This window comes from Pan troglodytes, chromosome 7 (assembly GCF_028858775.2).
Source record: "Pan troglodytes isolate AG18354 chromosome 7, NHGRI_mPanTro3-v2.0_pri, whole genome shotgun sequence".
In the NCBI taxonomy this organism is placed as follows: Eukaryota; Metazoa; Chordata; class Mammalia; order Primates; family Hominidae; genus Pan; species Pan troglodytes.
In genome coordinates, this window is record NC_072405.2 from 51,262,268 (window position 1) to 51,275,675 (window position 13,408).

The window sequence follows — 13,408 nt, forward strand, 5'->3', positions numbered from 1 at the left end:
CCGAGTAGCTGGAACTAAAGGACGCTTACCACCACACCCAGTTATACATCCCCACATTACTGATTGTCCCTCTCCCTTTTGTCTTTAAAACAGAATATAAGAAGAAAACAATAGAAGACTGGGGCCATTTGAGTCTCTCCCTGACAGTTGTCATAACCAGAATTCTGTTCCCTTCTCCCCAGAGATCCGGAAGATCTCTGGATCTTCTCTCTTTGCAACATACGGGTTAGGGCATCTGTGTGTGTGTGTGTGTGTGTGTGTGTGTGTGTGTGTGTGTGTGTTATCATTAAACATTAGCCAGTAATTTTCGCTAATACTGATGTTGTCCACATTTATTCTTTAGAAATAAATAGTATTGCTATTTTTAGTGAGAAGCCACTATTTTTAAGTATGTAGCCACATTTTAATTTTAATGATTTGTCATTTTTGTGATAAGAATAAGTAATACTAGATTCTTATTACTAGGCTTGCGGTGAAAATGAGCATCAGAATTTAGACCTCTAATTCAATTTATTATTTTATTTACTTTTTTTCTCTTGCCGTGTCTTATGGTGCTGATAGCCCTTTAATTTTATTTATTTGTTTATTTTAATTTTGTTTTTTGTTTTGAGAGGAATCTCGCCCTGTCGCCCAGGCCAGAGTGCAATGGCACCATCTCGGCTCACTGCAACCTCCGCCTCCCAGGTTCAAGTGATTCTACTGCCTCAGCCTCCTGAGTAGCTACGATTACAGGCAGGCGCCACCATGCCCAGCTAATTTTTGTATTTTTAGTAGAGATGGGTTTCTCCATGTTGGTCAGGCTGGTCTTGAACTCCTGACCTCATGATCCGCCCACCTCGGCCTCCCAAAGTGCAGGGATTACAGGCGTGAGCCACCTTGCCCAGCCAGCCCTCTAATTTTAAATGAAGGCATTCATTATTCTGGAGTGGGGACAAAAAAAGTTCCGGACTCAGAAGCTTTAATGCAAAGTGTTTTACATGCATGTTTTCATTTTAATTTTTATATTTCTATAGTGGCTGGGTATTCATTTTCTTATGTTAAATATTTTATGTAGAATGTCTTTTTTGCCTCATAGTTATAATCATTTAAATCTTGATTTCAGCTGATGAGTAAAGAATCTCCTGTCTCTGCTGGAAATGATGCCTATGTTGACCTTGATCGTCAGGTATATAATTTTATATTGTTTTTATTCATGAAAAGGTTGAAAAGGATAAGCATCAGATGTTAATGAGAAGAATGGGTTAAAATTGCTTTTTATTATATTGGTTTAATTCTTTATATTTTACCTAAAATTTTAAGAACATAAGCTGTTTTACTAGTGGAATTTACACATTTATAATTAAGTTTATAATATGTAATAAAATGCATTTGCAATTAAAATGCTGTTGCATAACCTACTTTGAAATAGGTTAATTTTTTTAGTTTATTGTGACTCCTGTTTTCTAGTCATGAATTTTTATTTTTCTGTTAGTGATATCAGTGTGCCACATTTAACACAATAGATGTTACAGCTTATGATTATATGAATCATAAGAATAAGTTCATGTCATTTTCTTGTAAAATGAAATATACAGTTGTCATTTTCTTGGAAAATGACATGTCAAATTCCTGGAAAATGACATGAATTTATTTTTATGGTTTGTATATAATGCAAAAGATACTTACCTTTTATTTCCTTTTGTCAGTTGAAGATGTCTTCTCGATCCCACCCCTCATTTCTGTGAAGTAGTGAATAATTAAATGCTCTAAGAACTACTGTATTTTTAAAGGAATCCTGCAATGTATTTTTGTGATTTTAACAGAAAAGTTACTTTGTACTTTTAAATATCTCTTCCTTTTTTTTTTTTTTTTTTTTTTTTTTTTTGTTTGTTTGACACGGAGTCTTGGTTTATCGCCCAGGCTGGAGTGCAGTGGCGCAATCTCGGCTCACTGCAAGCTTCACCTCCCGGGTTCTCACCATTCTCCTGCCTCAGCCTCCCAAGTAGCTGGGACTACAGGCACCTGCCACCATGCCCAGCTAATTTTTTTTTTGTATTTTTAGTAGAGACGGGGTTTCACCATGTTAGCCAGGATGGTCTCGATCTCCTGACCTTGTGATCCACCAGCCTCGGCTTCCCAAAGTGCTGGGGTTACAGGCGTGAGCCACCGCGCCTCGCCTAAATATCGCTTCTTAATGAAGTGTTAATTACACTGTCAGGTTCTGTGTTCAAGCTATTTTGTACATCTCATGCAATACATGAATAGAAATCTTTGTATTCTTTGACTTCTTTCACTTCCTCCCCGTGGTTTCTAAATGTTTTGCAGGAAAATCTTTGGACATGTTGCAATTTTAACCCAAGCTTTAATTTTTTTTAATCTACCACACAGAGGTTTGGTCACATGAAATGAAGAGACAATAAAATTTTCTTTTAATCAATTTTTTTTCATACTTTGCTAATTTAGAGTTTATATAGTAATGAGATACAACTCAGGAATGTTTGGTTTATGTTGAGAGTAAACAAATTTTTTAACGGTGCTGTACAAATTAACATAAGGTTTTTTGCTTCAGTAATATTTTTGTTTTCTTAATCTCAGGAGATGCAAAATTTTCGTCGTATTCTAACTATTTTCACAACAGTTTTTGATAGTTTTTTTTTTTTTCTTTTTTTTTAAGTTCTGAGATACCTGTGCAGAATGTGCAGGTTTGTTACATAGGTATACATGTGCCATGGTGGTTTGCTGTACCTATCAACCCATCATCTAGGTTTTAAGGCCAACACTCATTAGGTATTTGTCCTAATGCTATCCCTCCCCTTGCCTTGCCATAAGGTTTTAATATGACTCTCCTTCCCCCACCCCCCAGCATAAGGTTTTAATATAACGAAAACACTTGTGTTGAAATGTTCTAGCTGCATATTTTAACAATTAAAATCCCTATTCCCCTAGCACATACATATTTTATGAAGGTAAAATTTCTCAGTTATTAAAGAATTATCCTTACCTAGAACCAGGTAGTGTAGATCAAAAAAGACGCATAAGAAAACTTGATATGGGGAATGAGCCAAATTCAAAGGACAGAAAAATCAAGACTTAGAGTAAAAGAAATTAATTTAAAGTTAAAAGTGCTGTGTTTGTACTCTTCCACAGGATTCTTGATTTCCTCTTGCACTCTTCCCTCTTCAGGAAAGACAGGGGGGAAATGTTTTAATTCTGTGTTGAACATACGAATTATTAATTGTTACCACTTCATATTAAAATGTTTATCTCTTTGTTTCTAACCAGCTGAAGAAAACTACAGAGGAACTAAATGAAGCTTTGTCAGCAAAGGAAGAAATTGCTCAAAGATGCCATGAACTGGATATGCAGGTAAGAGATTTGTTCTGTGCACCACCTCTTTGAAACATACCACTGTAAATACCACCAAATGTGCTGTGTACTGTCATACAGTACATCTGAACTATAACGCAACCCTTTTTTAGGGAAAAAATGGCTGGGCGCAGTGGCTCACACCTGTAATCCCAGCACTTCGGGAGGCTGATGGGGGCGGGTCACTTGAGCTCAAGAATTCGAGACCAGCCTGGCCAACATGGTGAAACCCCATCTCTACTAAAATACAAAAATTGCTGGGTGTGATGGCGGGCGCCTGTAATCCCAGCTACTTGGGAGGCTGAGGCAGGAGAATTGCTTGAACCTGGGAGGCAGAGGTTGCAGTGAGCCGAGATTGTGCCACTGCACTCCAGCCTGGGTGACAGAGTGAGACTACATCTGAAAAAAAAAAAAAAAAAAAATTCAAGAGCATAATTAAAGGTAAAGTTAAGAATACCTTTCACAAATAACAGACAAAAATAAGATTATTTGTCTGGAATTTACTTTGACTAAAGAGGGGGACATACATGGGAGACATAGTTGGCCATGTTTTGATACTTGTTAAAACTGGGTTATGCATATGTAGAGTTCATAACACTTTGTAATAGAAGAGGCATTTTGCTTTGAAAGGCATATGAGTTGGTCATTGCATTGGATGCATATTGAAGAAGGTAATCACATCACACTTGTTGGGTTATCTAGGAAATAATATTTACAAAGTCGTAATGTAAGTGCCATTAATTGCATTTCAGATTTTAGAATTTACATACAAATGCTAAGAGTTATACTAATAAGATTTCATTATTTTTATAAGCAGAATATAAATATCTTTAGTAATATAAAATTAAATTTATATACTGGATTGGCAAACTGGCTTGCTTTCTGTTTTTACAAATACAATTTTATCATGGCTCCTTTATGTATTGTCTGTGGCTGCTTTCAGGCTTCAATGACAGAGTGGAGTACTTGCCTAAAACATTTACAGTATGGTCCTTTACACCAGAACAGTTTGCCAATCCCAGGTATGGACAGATTGCAAAATGAATGATAGTGTTGCAGAGAGGTTATGAGAAGAGAAGAGGTAGCCCTACAGCATGTTTTGCTGTGGAGAAAACAGCAACACAGTCATAAGCATGTAATGTTTAATGTAAACCTTACTGGTTTTCAACATTTAGAATTGTCCTACAGAGAAACACTATTGTAAAAGTTAAGATGCCAATGATAGAGTTTGAGAAGTAAAACAGGAGTGATGAAGGAAAGGGAGAGCCAGAAATGATGGCTTTCATCTTAACCAAGTAGGGCATCTAGAACCACTTCTACAGGGAGACAATCATTACATGGCTGGCTGCTCCTTGTCATCCAACCTCAGCTCAAAAATCACCTGATTTATTTGTCATAAAGTGTCAGGCACTGGGATGCATCAGGCGCTGAAGTAGGTCTAAAGTAGGTCTCTTCAGGAAGGCCTTCCATGGTTGAGTAATCCCAAATAATCACCCAGTCTTTTTTGTTGTTCTTATTTTAACCCTCTGTGTACTAGGCAGTTTTTGTATTGTTGTAAAGAAATACCCAAGGCTGCGTAATTTATAAAGAAAAAAGACGTTTAATTGGCTCACGGTTCTGCAGGCTTTCCAGCATGGCTCCAGCATCTGCTTCTGGTGAGGGCCTCAGGAAGCTTCCAATCATGGCAGAAGGCAAAGGGGAAGCAGCTGTGTCACATGGCAAGAGTAGGAGCAAGGGGTGGAAAGGTGCCATACACTTTTAAACAACCAGGTCTTGCAAAAATTCCCTCACTTGTGAGGACACTACCAAGCCATTCATGAGTGATCCAGTGCTGTGATCCAAACACCTCCCACCAGGCCCCACCTCCAACATTTGGGACTACATTTCAACATGAGATTTGGAGGGGATAAATATCCAAACCATATCACTCTGCATAGCACTTTATATTCTGGTTTTTACATGTATTTATTAATTTACTTTCTTGTGCAATGATTTGTTTTTACTTATAATTTGTTTTGAATATATAACACATGAGTAAGAACTTCCCTTTTTTCATCACTGTATCCCTTGCACTTAGAAAACTGCAACCATACCTAGCACATAGTAGGTGAGTGAGTGAATGAGTGGGTGGGTGACTGAGTGAAATGAATCAGTAAGTAGTTTAAAGTTGCAGAGGTGATCAATGAAAGAAGTGAGAACAGTGATTAACTATATGGTAGGAAGGAATGACTCAAGTTGCTATAATCAAACATGTCAGAGGAGAGAGTCACTAGATAATGTCTAAGGTTGATAAGTCAAGAAATAATTGTGTAACATTATTTAGATATGTAAAGTGACAACCAAAAGCAATAAAATTAGGAACCGTAAAAATATTCTCTGGAGAGTGGGAAAACTCCATAGGAAACTAGGTTTTTGTTATAAGCCCCTTTGCTTTGTTATTTTCTTAAATAATCATGTTTATGTTTTGTTTTGTTTTTTGAGACAGGATCTCACTCTGTCACCCAGGCTAGAGTGCAGTGGTGCAATCTTGGCTCACTGCAACCTCCGCCTCCTGGGCTAAAGCAATCCTCCCACCTCAGCCTCCCGAGTAGCAGGGACTGCAAGCGCATGCCACCACACCCAGCTAATTATTTTATGTTTCGTAGAGTTGGGGTTTTGCCATATTGCCCAGGCTGGTCTTAAACTCCTGAGCTCCGGTGATCTGCCCACCTCCGTCTCCCAAAGTGCTGGGATTACAGGTGTGAGCCACCTCATCTGGCTCTTTGTTTTGTTTTTTGAGACAGGGTCATGCTGTGTCATTTAGGCTGAAGTGCAGTGGCATGATCACAGCTTGCTGCAGTCAACTTCCTGGGCTTAAGTGATCCTCCCACCTCAGCCTTCCAAATAGCTGGGGCCACAGGCGCCTACCACTAGGCTTGGCTAAAATTTTCTTTTTTTTTTTCTTTTTTTTTTTTTTTTTTTGGTAGAAATGGGGTCTTGTTATGCTACCCAGGCTGGTCTCAAAACTCCTGGCCCCAAGCAGTCCTACCAACTTGGCCTCCCAAAGTGCTTGGATTAAAGGCGTGACCCACTGCACCTGGCTCGTGTGTTTTTTTTTTTTTTTTTTGAAATAGAGTCTTGCTTTGTCGTCCAGGATGGAGTGCAGTGGTGTGATCGTGGCTCACTATAGCCTCGACCTCTTGGACTCGAGTGATCCTCCTGCCTCAGCCTCCCAAGTAGTGGGGACCATAGGCATTCACCACCACACCCAGCTAATTTTTTATTTTTTGTGGAGACAGGGTCTCACTGTGTTGCCCAGGCTGTTCTCCAACCCTAGCTCAAGTAATCCTCCTCCCTCAGTCTCCCAAAGTGCTAGGATTACAGGCAGGAGCCACCATGCCAGCCATGTTTATGTTTTGAAAATTAGATTCTTTTTGTCTGTGTGTAAAAAGGAGTTCTGCCAAATATATTGACTTTTTTTGGTCTGACTTCTTCTTCTTCTTTCTTTTTTTTTTTTTTTTTGAGACAAAGTCTTGCTCTTGCAGGCTGGAGTGCAATGGCACGATCTTAGCTCACTGCAACTTCTGCCTCCCAGGTTCAAGCGATTCTCTTGCCTCAGCCTCCTGAGTAGCTGGGATTACAGGCGTTTGCCACCACGCCCGGCTAATTTTTGTATTTTTAGTAGAGATGGGGTTTCACCATGTTGGCCAGGCTGGTCTCGAACTCCTGACCTCAGGTGATCCACCCACCTCGGCCTCCCAAAGTGCTGGGATTACAGGCGTGAGCTACTGCGCCCGGCCTTTTGTCTGACTTCTTACGTTATTTTGAGATTCATCTATGTTGTAGCTGTAAATTGTTAATTCTTTCTTATTGCTGAGTAGTAGTACAGGTTGAGTATTCCATATCTGAAATTCGGGATATTTTTGGATTTGGGGATATTTGCATTATATGCTTACTGGTTGAGCATCCTAAATCCAAAAATCCAAAAGCTGAAATGGCTCCAATGAACATTTCTTTTGAGTGTCATGTAGGTGCTCAGAAACATTCAGATTTTGAAGCATTTCTGAGTTTGGATTTTTGGATTTGGGATGCAAATCATTTATCCATTTGCTTGTTGGCAAACGTTTGGATTGTTTCCAGTTTTCTTCTATTACAAATGAAGCTGCTGTAAACATTGTTCCTAAGTCTTCGTGTGGGCATATGCTTTTATTTCTCTGAGTAAATACCTAGGAGTAGGATGGCTAAATCAGTCATGTGGTAGTTGCATGTTTAATTCTTTAAGAAACTGCTAAACTATTTTCCAAAATGTTTGAAACATTTTATATTCTCACCACAAGTTTCTTTGCCAACATTTGGTACAGTCAGTCTTTTTAATTTTATTTATTCTAGTGGGAGTGTAGTTATATAATAATGTGATTTTAATTTGCATTTCCTTGATAACTAATGATTATTTATTAGTGTGCTTCTTTGCCATCTCTATATCTTGTCTGGTGAGGTGTTTCTTCAAATATGAAATAAGAATGAATTGTTACTCTTACATCTTGCTCTGCACGTGCAGTATTCCAAAATGATGTAAATGTTTTAAGTAGAGATTGATTGTACTTCTTTAAAAATAGGCTTTAATGGCCGGGCGCAGTGGCTCACGCCTGTAATCCCAGCACTTTGGGAGGCCGAGGCAGGCGGATCATGAGGTCAAGAGATCAAGACCATTCTGGCTAACATGGTGAAACCACATCTCTACTAAAAACAGAAAAAATTAGCCAGGCGTGGTGGTGGGCGCCTGTAGTCCCAGCTACTCGGGAGGCTGAGGCAAAAGAATGGCGTGAACCCAGGAGGCGGAGCTTGCAGTGAGCCGAGATTGCGCCACTGCACTCCAGCCTGGGCGACAGTGAGACTCCGCCTCAAAAAATCTATATATAGGCTTTAATTTGTAATGGTAATTCACAAGTGATTGAGCTGATGCCAGTGTAGTTGGAAGAAATAACTGCCGTCGTCCTATATTCCAACAGGTTGCAGCATTGCAGGAAGAGAAAAGTAGTTTGTTGGCAGAGAATCAGGTATTAATGGAAAGACTCAATCAATCTGATTCTATAGAAGACCCTAACAGTCCAGCAGGAAGAAGGCATTTGCAGCTCCAGACTCAATTAGAACAGCTCCAAGAAGAAACATTCAGGTAAAAGACAACTCATTAAAATCTGATTTTTAAAAATTTGTTAGCTGTCATTTAAAGTTAAGAGTATATTGGCCAGGCACATTGGTCCATGCCTGGAATCCCAGCACTTTGGGAGGCTGAGGCGGGCTGATCACTTGAGGTCGGGGATTCAAAATCAGCTTGGCTAACATGAGGAAACCCCATCTCTACTAAAAATACAAAAATTAGCCAGGCATGATGGCGGGTGCCTGTAATCCTAGCTACTCGGGAGGCTGAGAAATGAGAATCGCGTGAACTGGGGGTGTGGAGATTTCAGTGAGCCGAGATCGTGCCATTGCACCCCAGCCTGGGCAACAGAACGCGACTTTGTCTCAAAAAAAAAAAAAAAAGAAAAAAAAATATAATGTTAGGACTTCTGGGAAACTGCAGTCCATTGAGGCTCCAAATAAACAACTCAGAATCTCCTCACACAACATGAAACTACTTCACATCTAGGAAGTGTTCTATCAGAGCGCCACCCTCCTTATTATTTGAAGGCAGAATGCCACAACTATAGGATACCTGAGTGAGAGGGAGTACCCCACACCTGCCCCTCTGTGGGAAACAAAGGTGACTGAGGAAACTTTCAAGAAAGACTGAGGAAGAACATTTGTGAAGGGGCCTGAAGGCGAGTTGACATGATCACCAGAAAGATTAAATTTCACTGAAAATCTGAAATGACTTTGGTTTGGAAAAGTAATGGTCAGAGCAGACCATAAACCACAGATTAGGGATTTCAAAATAAGCACATCTTCGGGAAGGGCCAGATGACATGAAAAGTTACAGGCAGGGATTTTTAAAAGACAGATGCATTTATAGACTTATAGAAATCTATATACGTGTGTGTGTGTGTATGTGTGTGTTTATAGAGATAGGCTTATTTAAAGGGGTGAGCTGATTTAAAAGGACAGGCGAGATTTAAAGGAACAATCTTCCAGACATCTTCTGTGGGAAGAAAAGCCCAAAAGAAAGGAAGAAGGGCCCTTTGACCTTTGGGTGGTGAAAGGAAAAAGAAGAAAAAGGAAAATATGTCCTGCAAGATAAGACGGAAGCACAAAATCGAAAAACAAGAGTATGATGAAAATATTTTGTTACGGTTTACTAAAAAGTGCGTCATCACTTGTTTCTTCCCTAGCCATAGATTTCTAGTGTTGAAACAGAAATTAAACATCAATTAGATTTTTACTTTACTGAGTAACTGAGTGTGGTAACATAACTATTCTTGTTATTCCTCAGTGAAATGTTTCTGGATTTTTTTTTTTCTTTTACCTTAACAGGAAAAAGTAATAAACTTTTCTTAGGCTCCTTAGAAACCTTAAAAACAGTCCATTCCCTTTGGTCCACGTCAGCAGTTCAAAGAATGGTCGAGGCTCCTGGAGGTCCTCTGATAACCATTTTGGAGAATCTGCAAGACCCTCTCTTTCCCGACTATGTGTCTGCAAGGCTGGATTTTCTTCATATGCTTCAGCCAAAAAACAACATGTCACCAACAGATGAATGTAGAAACAAATATGAGAACCCGGCTGTCTTCTATTAAAACGGATAATAGAATCACAAAAATGTAAAACAGTGCCACTCTTCTCACTTTTTTTGTTTTAGAAAATAGTTATTTTTCATAAAGAGTATGTTGTTTTTATTAACATAATGGGTTTATTACTGTAATCCACTGTGCCGGACCATATGTGTTAATTTTATAATTAAAAAAGCCCTTAAATTGTATCTGCAGTATTTCAGAAAAATGTTGCATGATGTCTTGCTTTCTGGTAGGGAAATAGTAACCAGTTGTCACTGTTCCCAAGACTTGGGACAGTGGAGTTCATTTTTATGACAGTTAGTGCTTGAGAATGCAGCTTGTGGCCACTAACATGGGAGACATACTCAAGAAGGCTTTATTCTCATGCTTTATATCTTTCTTTTACTGTTCTAAGGAGAATGAGGAGGCAGTAAATAGTGCTTTCTTGGTCTATTTTATATCGGTTACAGACTAGAAGCAGCCAAAGATGATTATCGAATACGTTGTGAAGAGTTAGAAAAGGAGATCTCTGAACTTCGGCAACAGAATGATGAACTGACCACTTTGGCAGATGAAGCTCAGTCTCTGAAAGATGAGATCGACGTGCTGAGGTAAAAACCTCACCTTCACCGCCCAGCACAGTTTGGCTCTGGTGTTAGAAACTCTAGGGTTTCTGAGGATCTAGCAAGCTTAAGAGCCAGGCTACCTGGGCTGGGATCCCGGGTCTACTGCTTATGCAACCTCTGTATGGCTGTTTTCTCATCTGCAAAATGGAAACAATACACATGCCTACCTCAGGTTTATATGAGGAGTTGAGTGAATTTATATTTGTAAACACTTGCAACAGTGTCTGGCAATTAAGCGATACACCAGTGTTTGTAAAATAGAAATTGTGACCATCACTTCTTACTTGTACAGCTCTGGAGCTGTTCTTCCGCCACGCCCACAAGGCCTCATTTTCTTGCTGGGCCTTGTTATTACCCCTTCAGTTCTCTCATGAGGTGCCTCACTCCCTGTCACCTCATTTTTTCACCCCTCTGCTTGTACAGTCTCCTATCCTCTGTTGATTATCTCAACCCTCTACATTTTCCACTTTTGCTCTTTGAATACTGAGAACAGGGGAAATGCATAATTGATAGTTTTGTGCTGCTGCCAATTGGTGGCTTCCTTCTGAGCTGGGTTCTTCCCAATGGCCCGCCCTCCCCTTGCTCATTGTCTCACTCACAGCCATTCTGATTCCTCAGGATTCTACTCCCCGGCTGCCCTCCACACACACCTCCCATGCCTTAGTCTCAATAGATGACCTTGTCTCCTATAGCAGCGAAGAAAGAGGCCATGAACTGCTGAACTCTCCATGTCTTTTGTCTCCAAAACCTCTAAACTTCCCTGGGTTCCCACCCACCCTTTCTTTAGTGAGTGTAGACCTGTTATTCTTCCTCCTGTTCAGGGCTAATTCCTTCTTCAGTGTTCTGGACCTCTACCTTTCTGGCCTACGCGGGGACTGTGTTACATCAATCCTCATTTCTTTTGCCTTTTGAATCTCTCTCCTTCATACACATGCACACGCGCATTTAGGTCTCTTTAATCTTAAAAAGAGAGGGAGTTATTACTCTCTCCTTCCCACCAGAACCAAACTTAGATTACATAAGGTAAAATTGACATTCTCTCCTCAACCCCACTATCTGCCCACACTACCCCACTGAAGCTGCTATTCTGGTGGTCACTGATAATTGCCAAATTATTCGGACACTGTTAAACTTACTTTTCTTTTGTGCTACATGTGACTCTGCTGGCTGCCCTCTCCTGCTTGGTTTCCTTAAATTATTATTCTCCATTAAACATTTAGTTGTAACTTAGGTCATATTTGTTAACCTGTGCAGAAAATTAACCTGGAATCACTTTTGTCTTATTTCATTAGATGTGTGTTTCCTGGCAATCCTTCTTAACACTGAAACAACTTTACAAGTGTGGATGTGTTTCTGATTTTTTAAATTTCCCATCTAATTCTAGACATTCTTCTGATAAAGTATCTAAACTAGAAGGTCAAGTAGAATCTTATAAAAAGAAGCTAGAAGACCTTGGTGATTTAAGGCGGCAGGTTAAACTCTTAGAAGAGAAGAATACCATGTATATGCAAAATACTGTCAGTCTAGAGGAAGAGTTAAGAAAGGCCAACGCAGCGCGAAGTCAACTTGAAACCTACAAGAGACAGGTAAAAGAAACACAGCATCTTGATGATGGTTTCAGGCAAGCTCTCAGTTATGACATGTAGCTTACCAAAATTACTAATTTGTTTTCATGGTATTCTGTTTTTTACCATTTCTTTATTGTATTTATTCATTTAGGAGACTGAGTCTCACTCTGTCACCCAGCCTGGAGTGCAGTGGCATGATCTCAGCTCACTGCAACCTCCACCTCCCAGGTTCAAGCTATTCTTCTGCCTCAGCCTCCCGAGTAGCTGGAACTACAGACGCATGCTGCCACACCTGGCTAATTTTTTGTATTTTGGTAAAGACAGGGTTTCACTGTGTTGCCCAGGCTGGTCTTGTACTCCTGAGCTCAAGTGATCCACCAGCCTCAGCCTTCCAAAGTGCTAGGATTACAAGCGTGAGCCACTGTGAGCCACCATGCCTGGCCTATTGTATTTATTTATATTTATCTAATATTTAAAGAGCTTTAAACTCTCCATAGCAGGTACTTTTATTTTATTTACTTATTTTTATTTAGTTAGTTATTTATTAGGTAATACTTAAGAAATATACAAATGTAAAAGCATAGTTCAGTAAATATTCATGCTTGAATAAAACATGCTCTCCCCCTCCTCGTTACAGGCAGCCTCCATGCTGCGGCTTTCATTCCCATTCGTCTCTCTATACTTTTGCTACATATATATATTTATCCCTAAAAATTTATAGCACTTTGACATGTTCCAGAACTTTATATAAATGATACAGTGAAAGCACTCTTTGTAATTTTTTTTTCTTTTGCTCAGTGAGACTTGTTTATCATGATAGGTATAGCTTTATAACATTCATTTCTGCTGCTGTATAGTATCTCAGTTAGTCTCTGTAACAAAATTTATCTGTTTTCCTATTAAGAGACCTACAGGATGTTTCAGCTTTTTTTTCTATGTTAAAAGAAATGCCATATAAATAGTATTGTACAGGTCCTCTACTATATATGTGTGAAGGTTTTACAACTTGATGGACTTTCTGTCTAAGAGTATCTTCAATGTAGTTAGATATTAGCAGATTGTTCCTTAAAGTGATTGTGCTACCAACAAGCAGTTTATATTCCTGTTGCTTCACATCATCACCAACACACAGTATTGGCAAACTAAATTTTGCTGGCCTGGCACAGTGTCTCACGCCTGTAATCTC

At 39.4% G+C, this 13,408-nt stretch overlaps 1 protein-coding gene across 11 annotated transcripts in view; it reads left to right on the forward strand.

Annotated features, from left to right (window-relative positions):
* Positions 1-13,408, forward strand: part of HOOK3 (hook microtubule tethering protein 3) — a 134,001-nt gene that overhangs the window by 59,800 nt on the left and 60,793 nt on the right. For all 11 annotated transcript variants that reach the window (XM_063816319.1, XM_063816321.1, XM_054656702.2 and 8 more), the window contains 5 exons: positions 1,103-1,165; positions 3,262-3,345; positions 8,334-8,497; positions 10,499-10,639; positions 12,039-12,240. In XM_063816319.1, the coding sequence (XP_063672389.1) occupies positions 1,103-1,165; positions 3,262-3,345; positions 8,334-8,497; positions 10,499-10,639; positions 12,039-12,240 (654 nt within the window). The remainder of the gene's footprint in view (positions 1-1,102; positions 1,166-3,261; positions 3,346-8,333; positions 8,498-10,498; positions 10,640-12,038; positions 12,241-13,408) is intronic.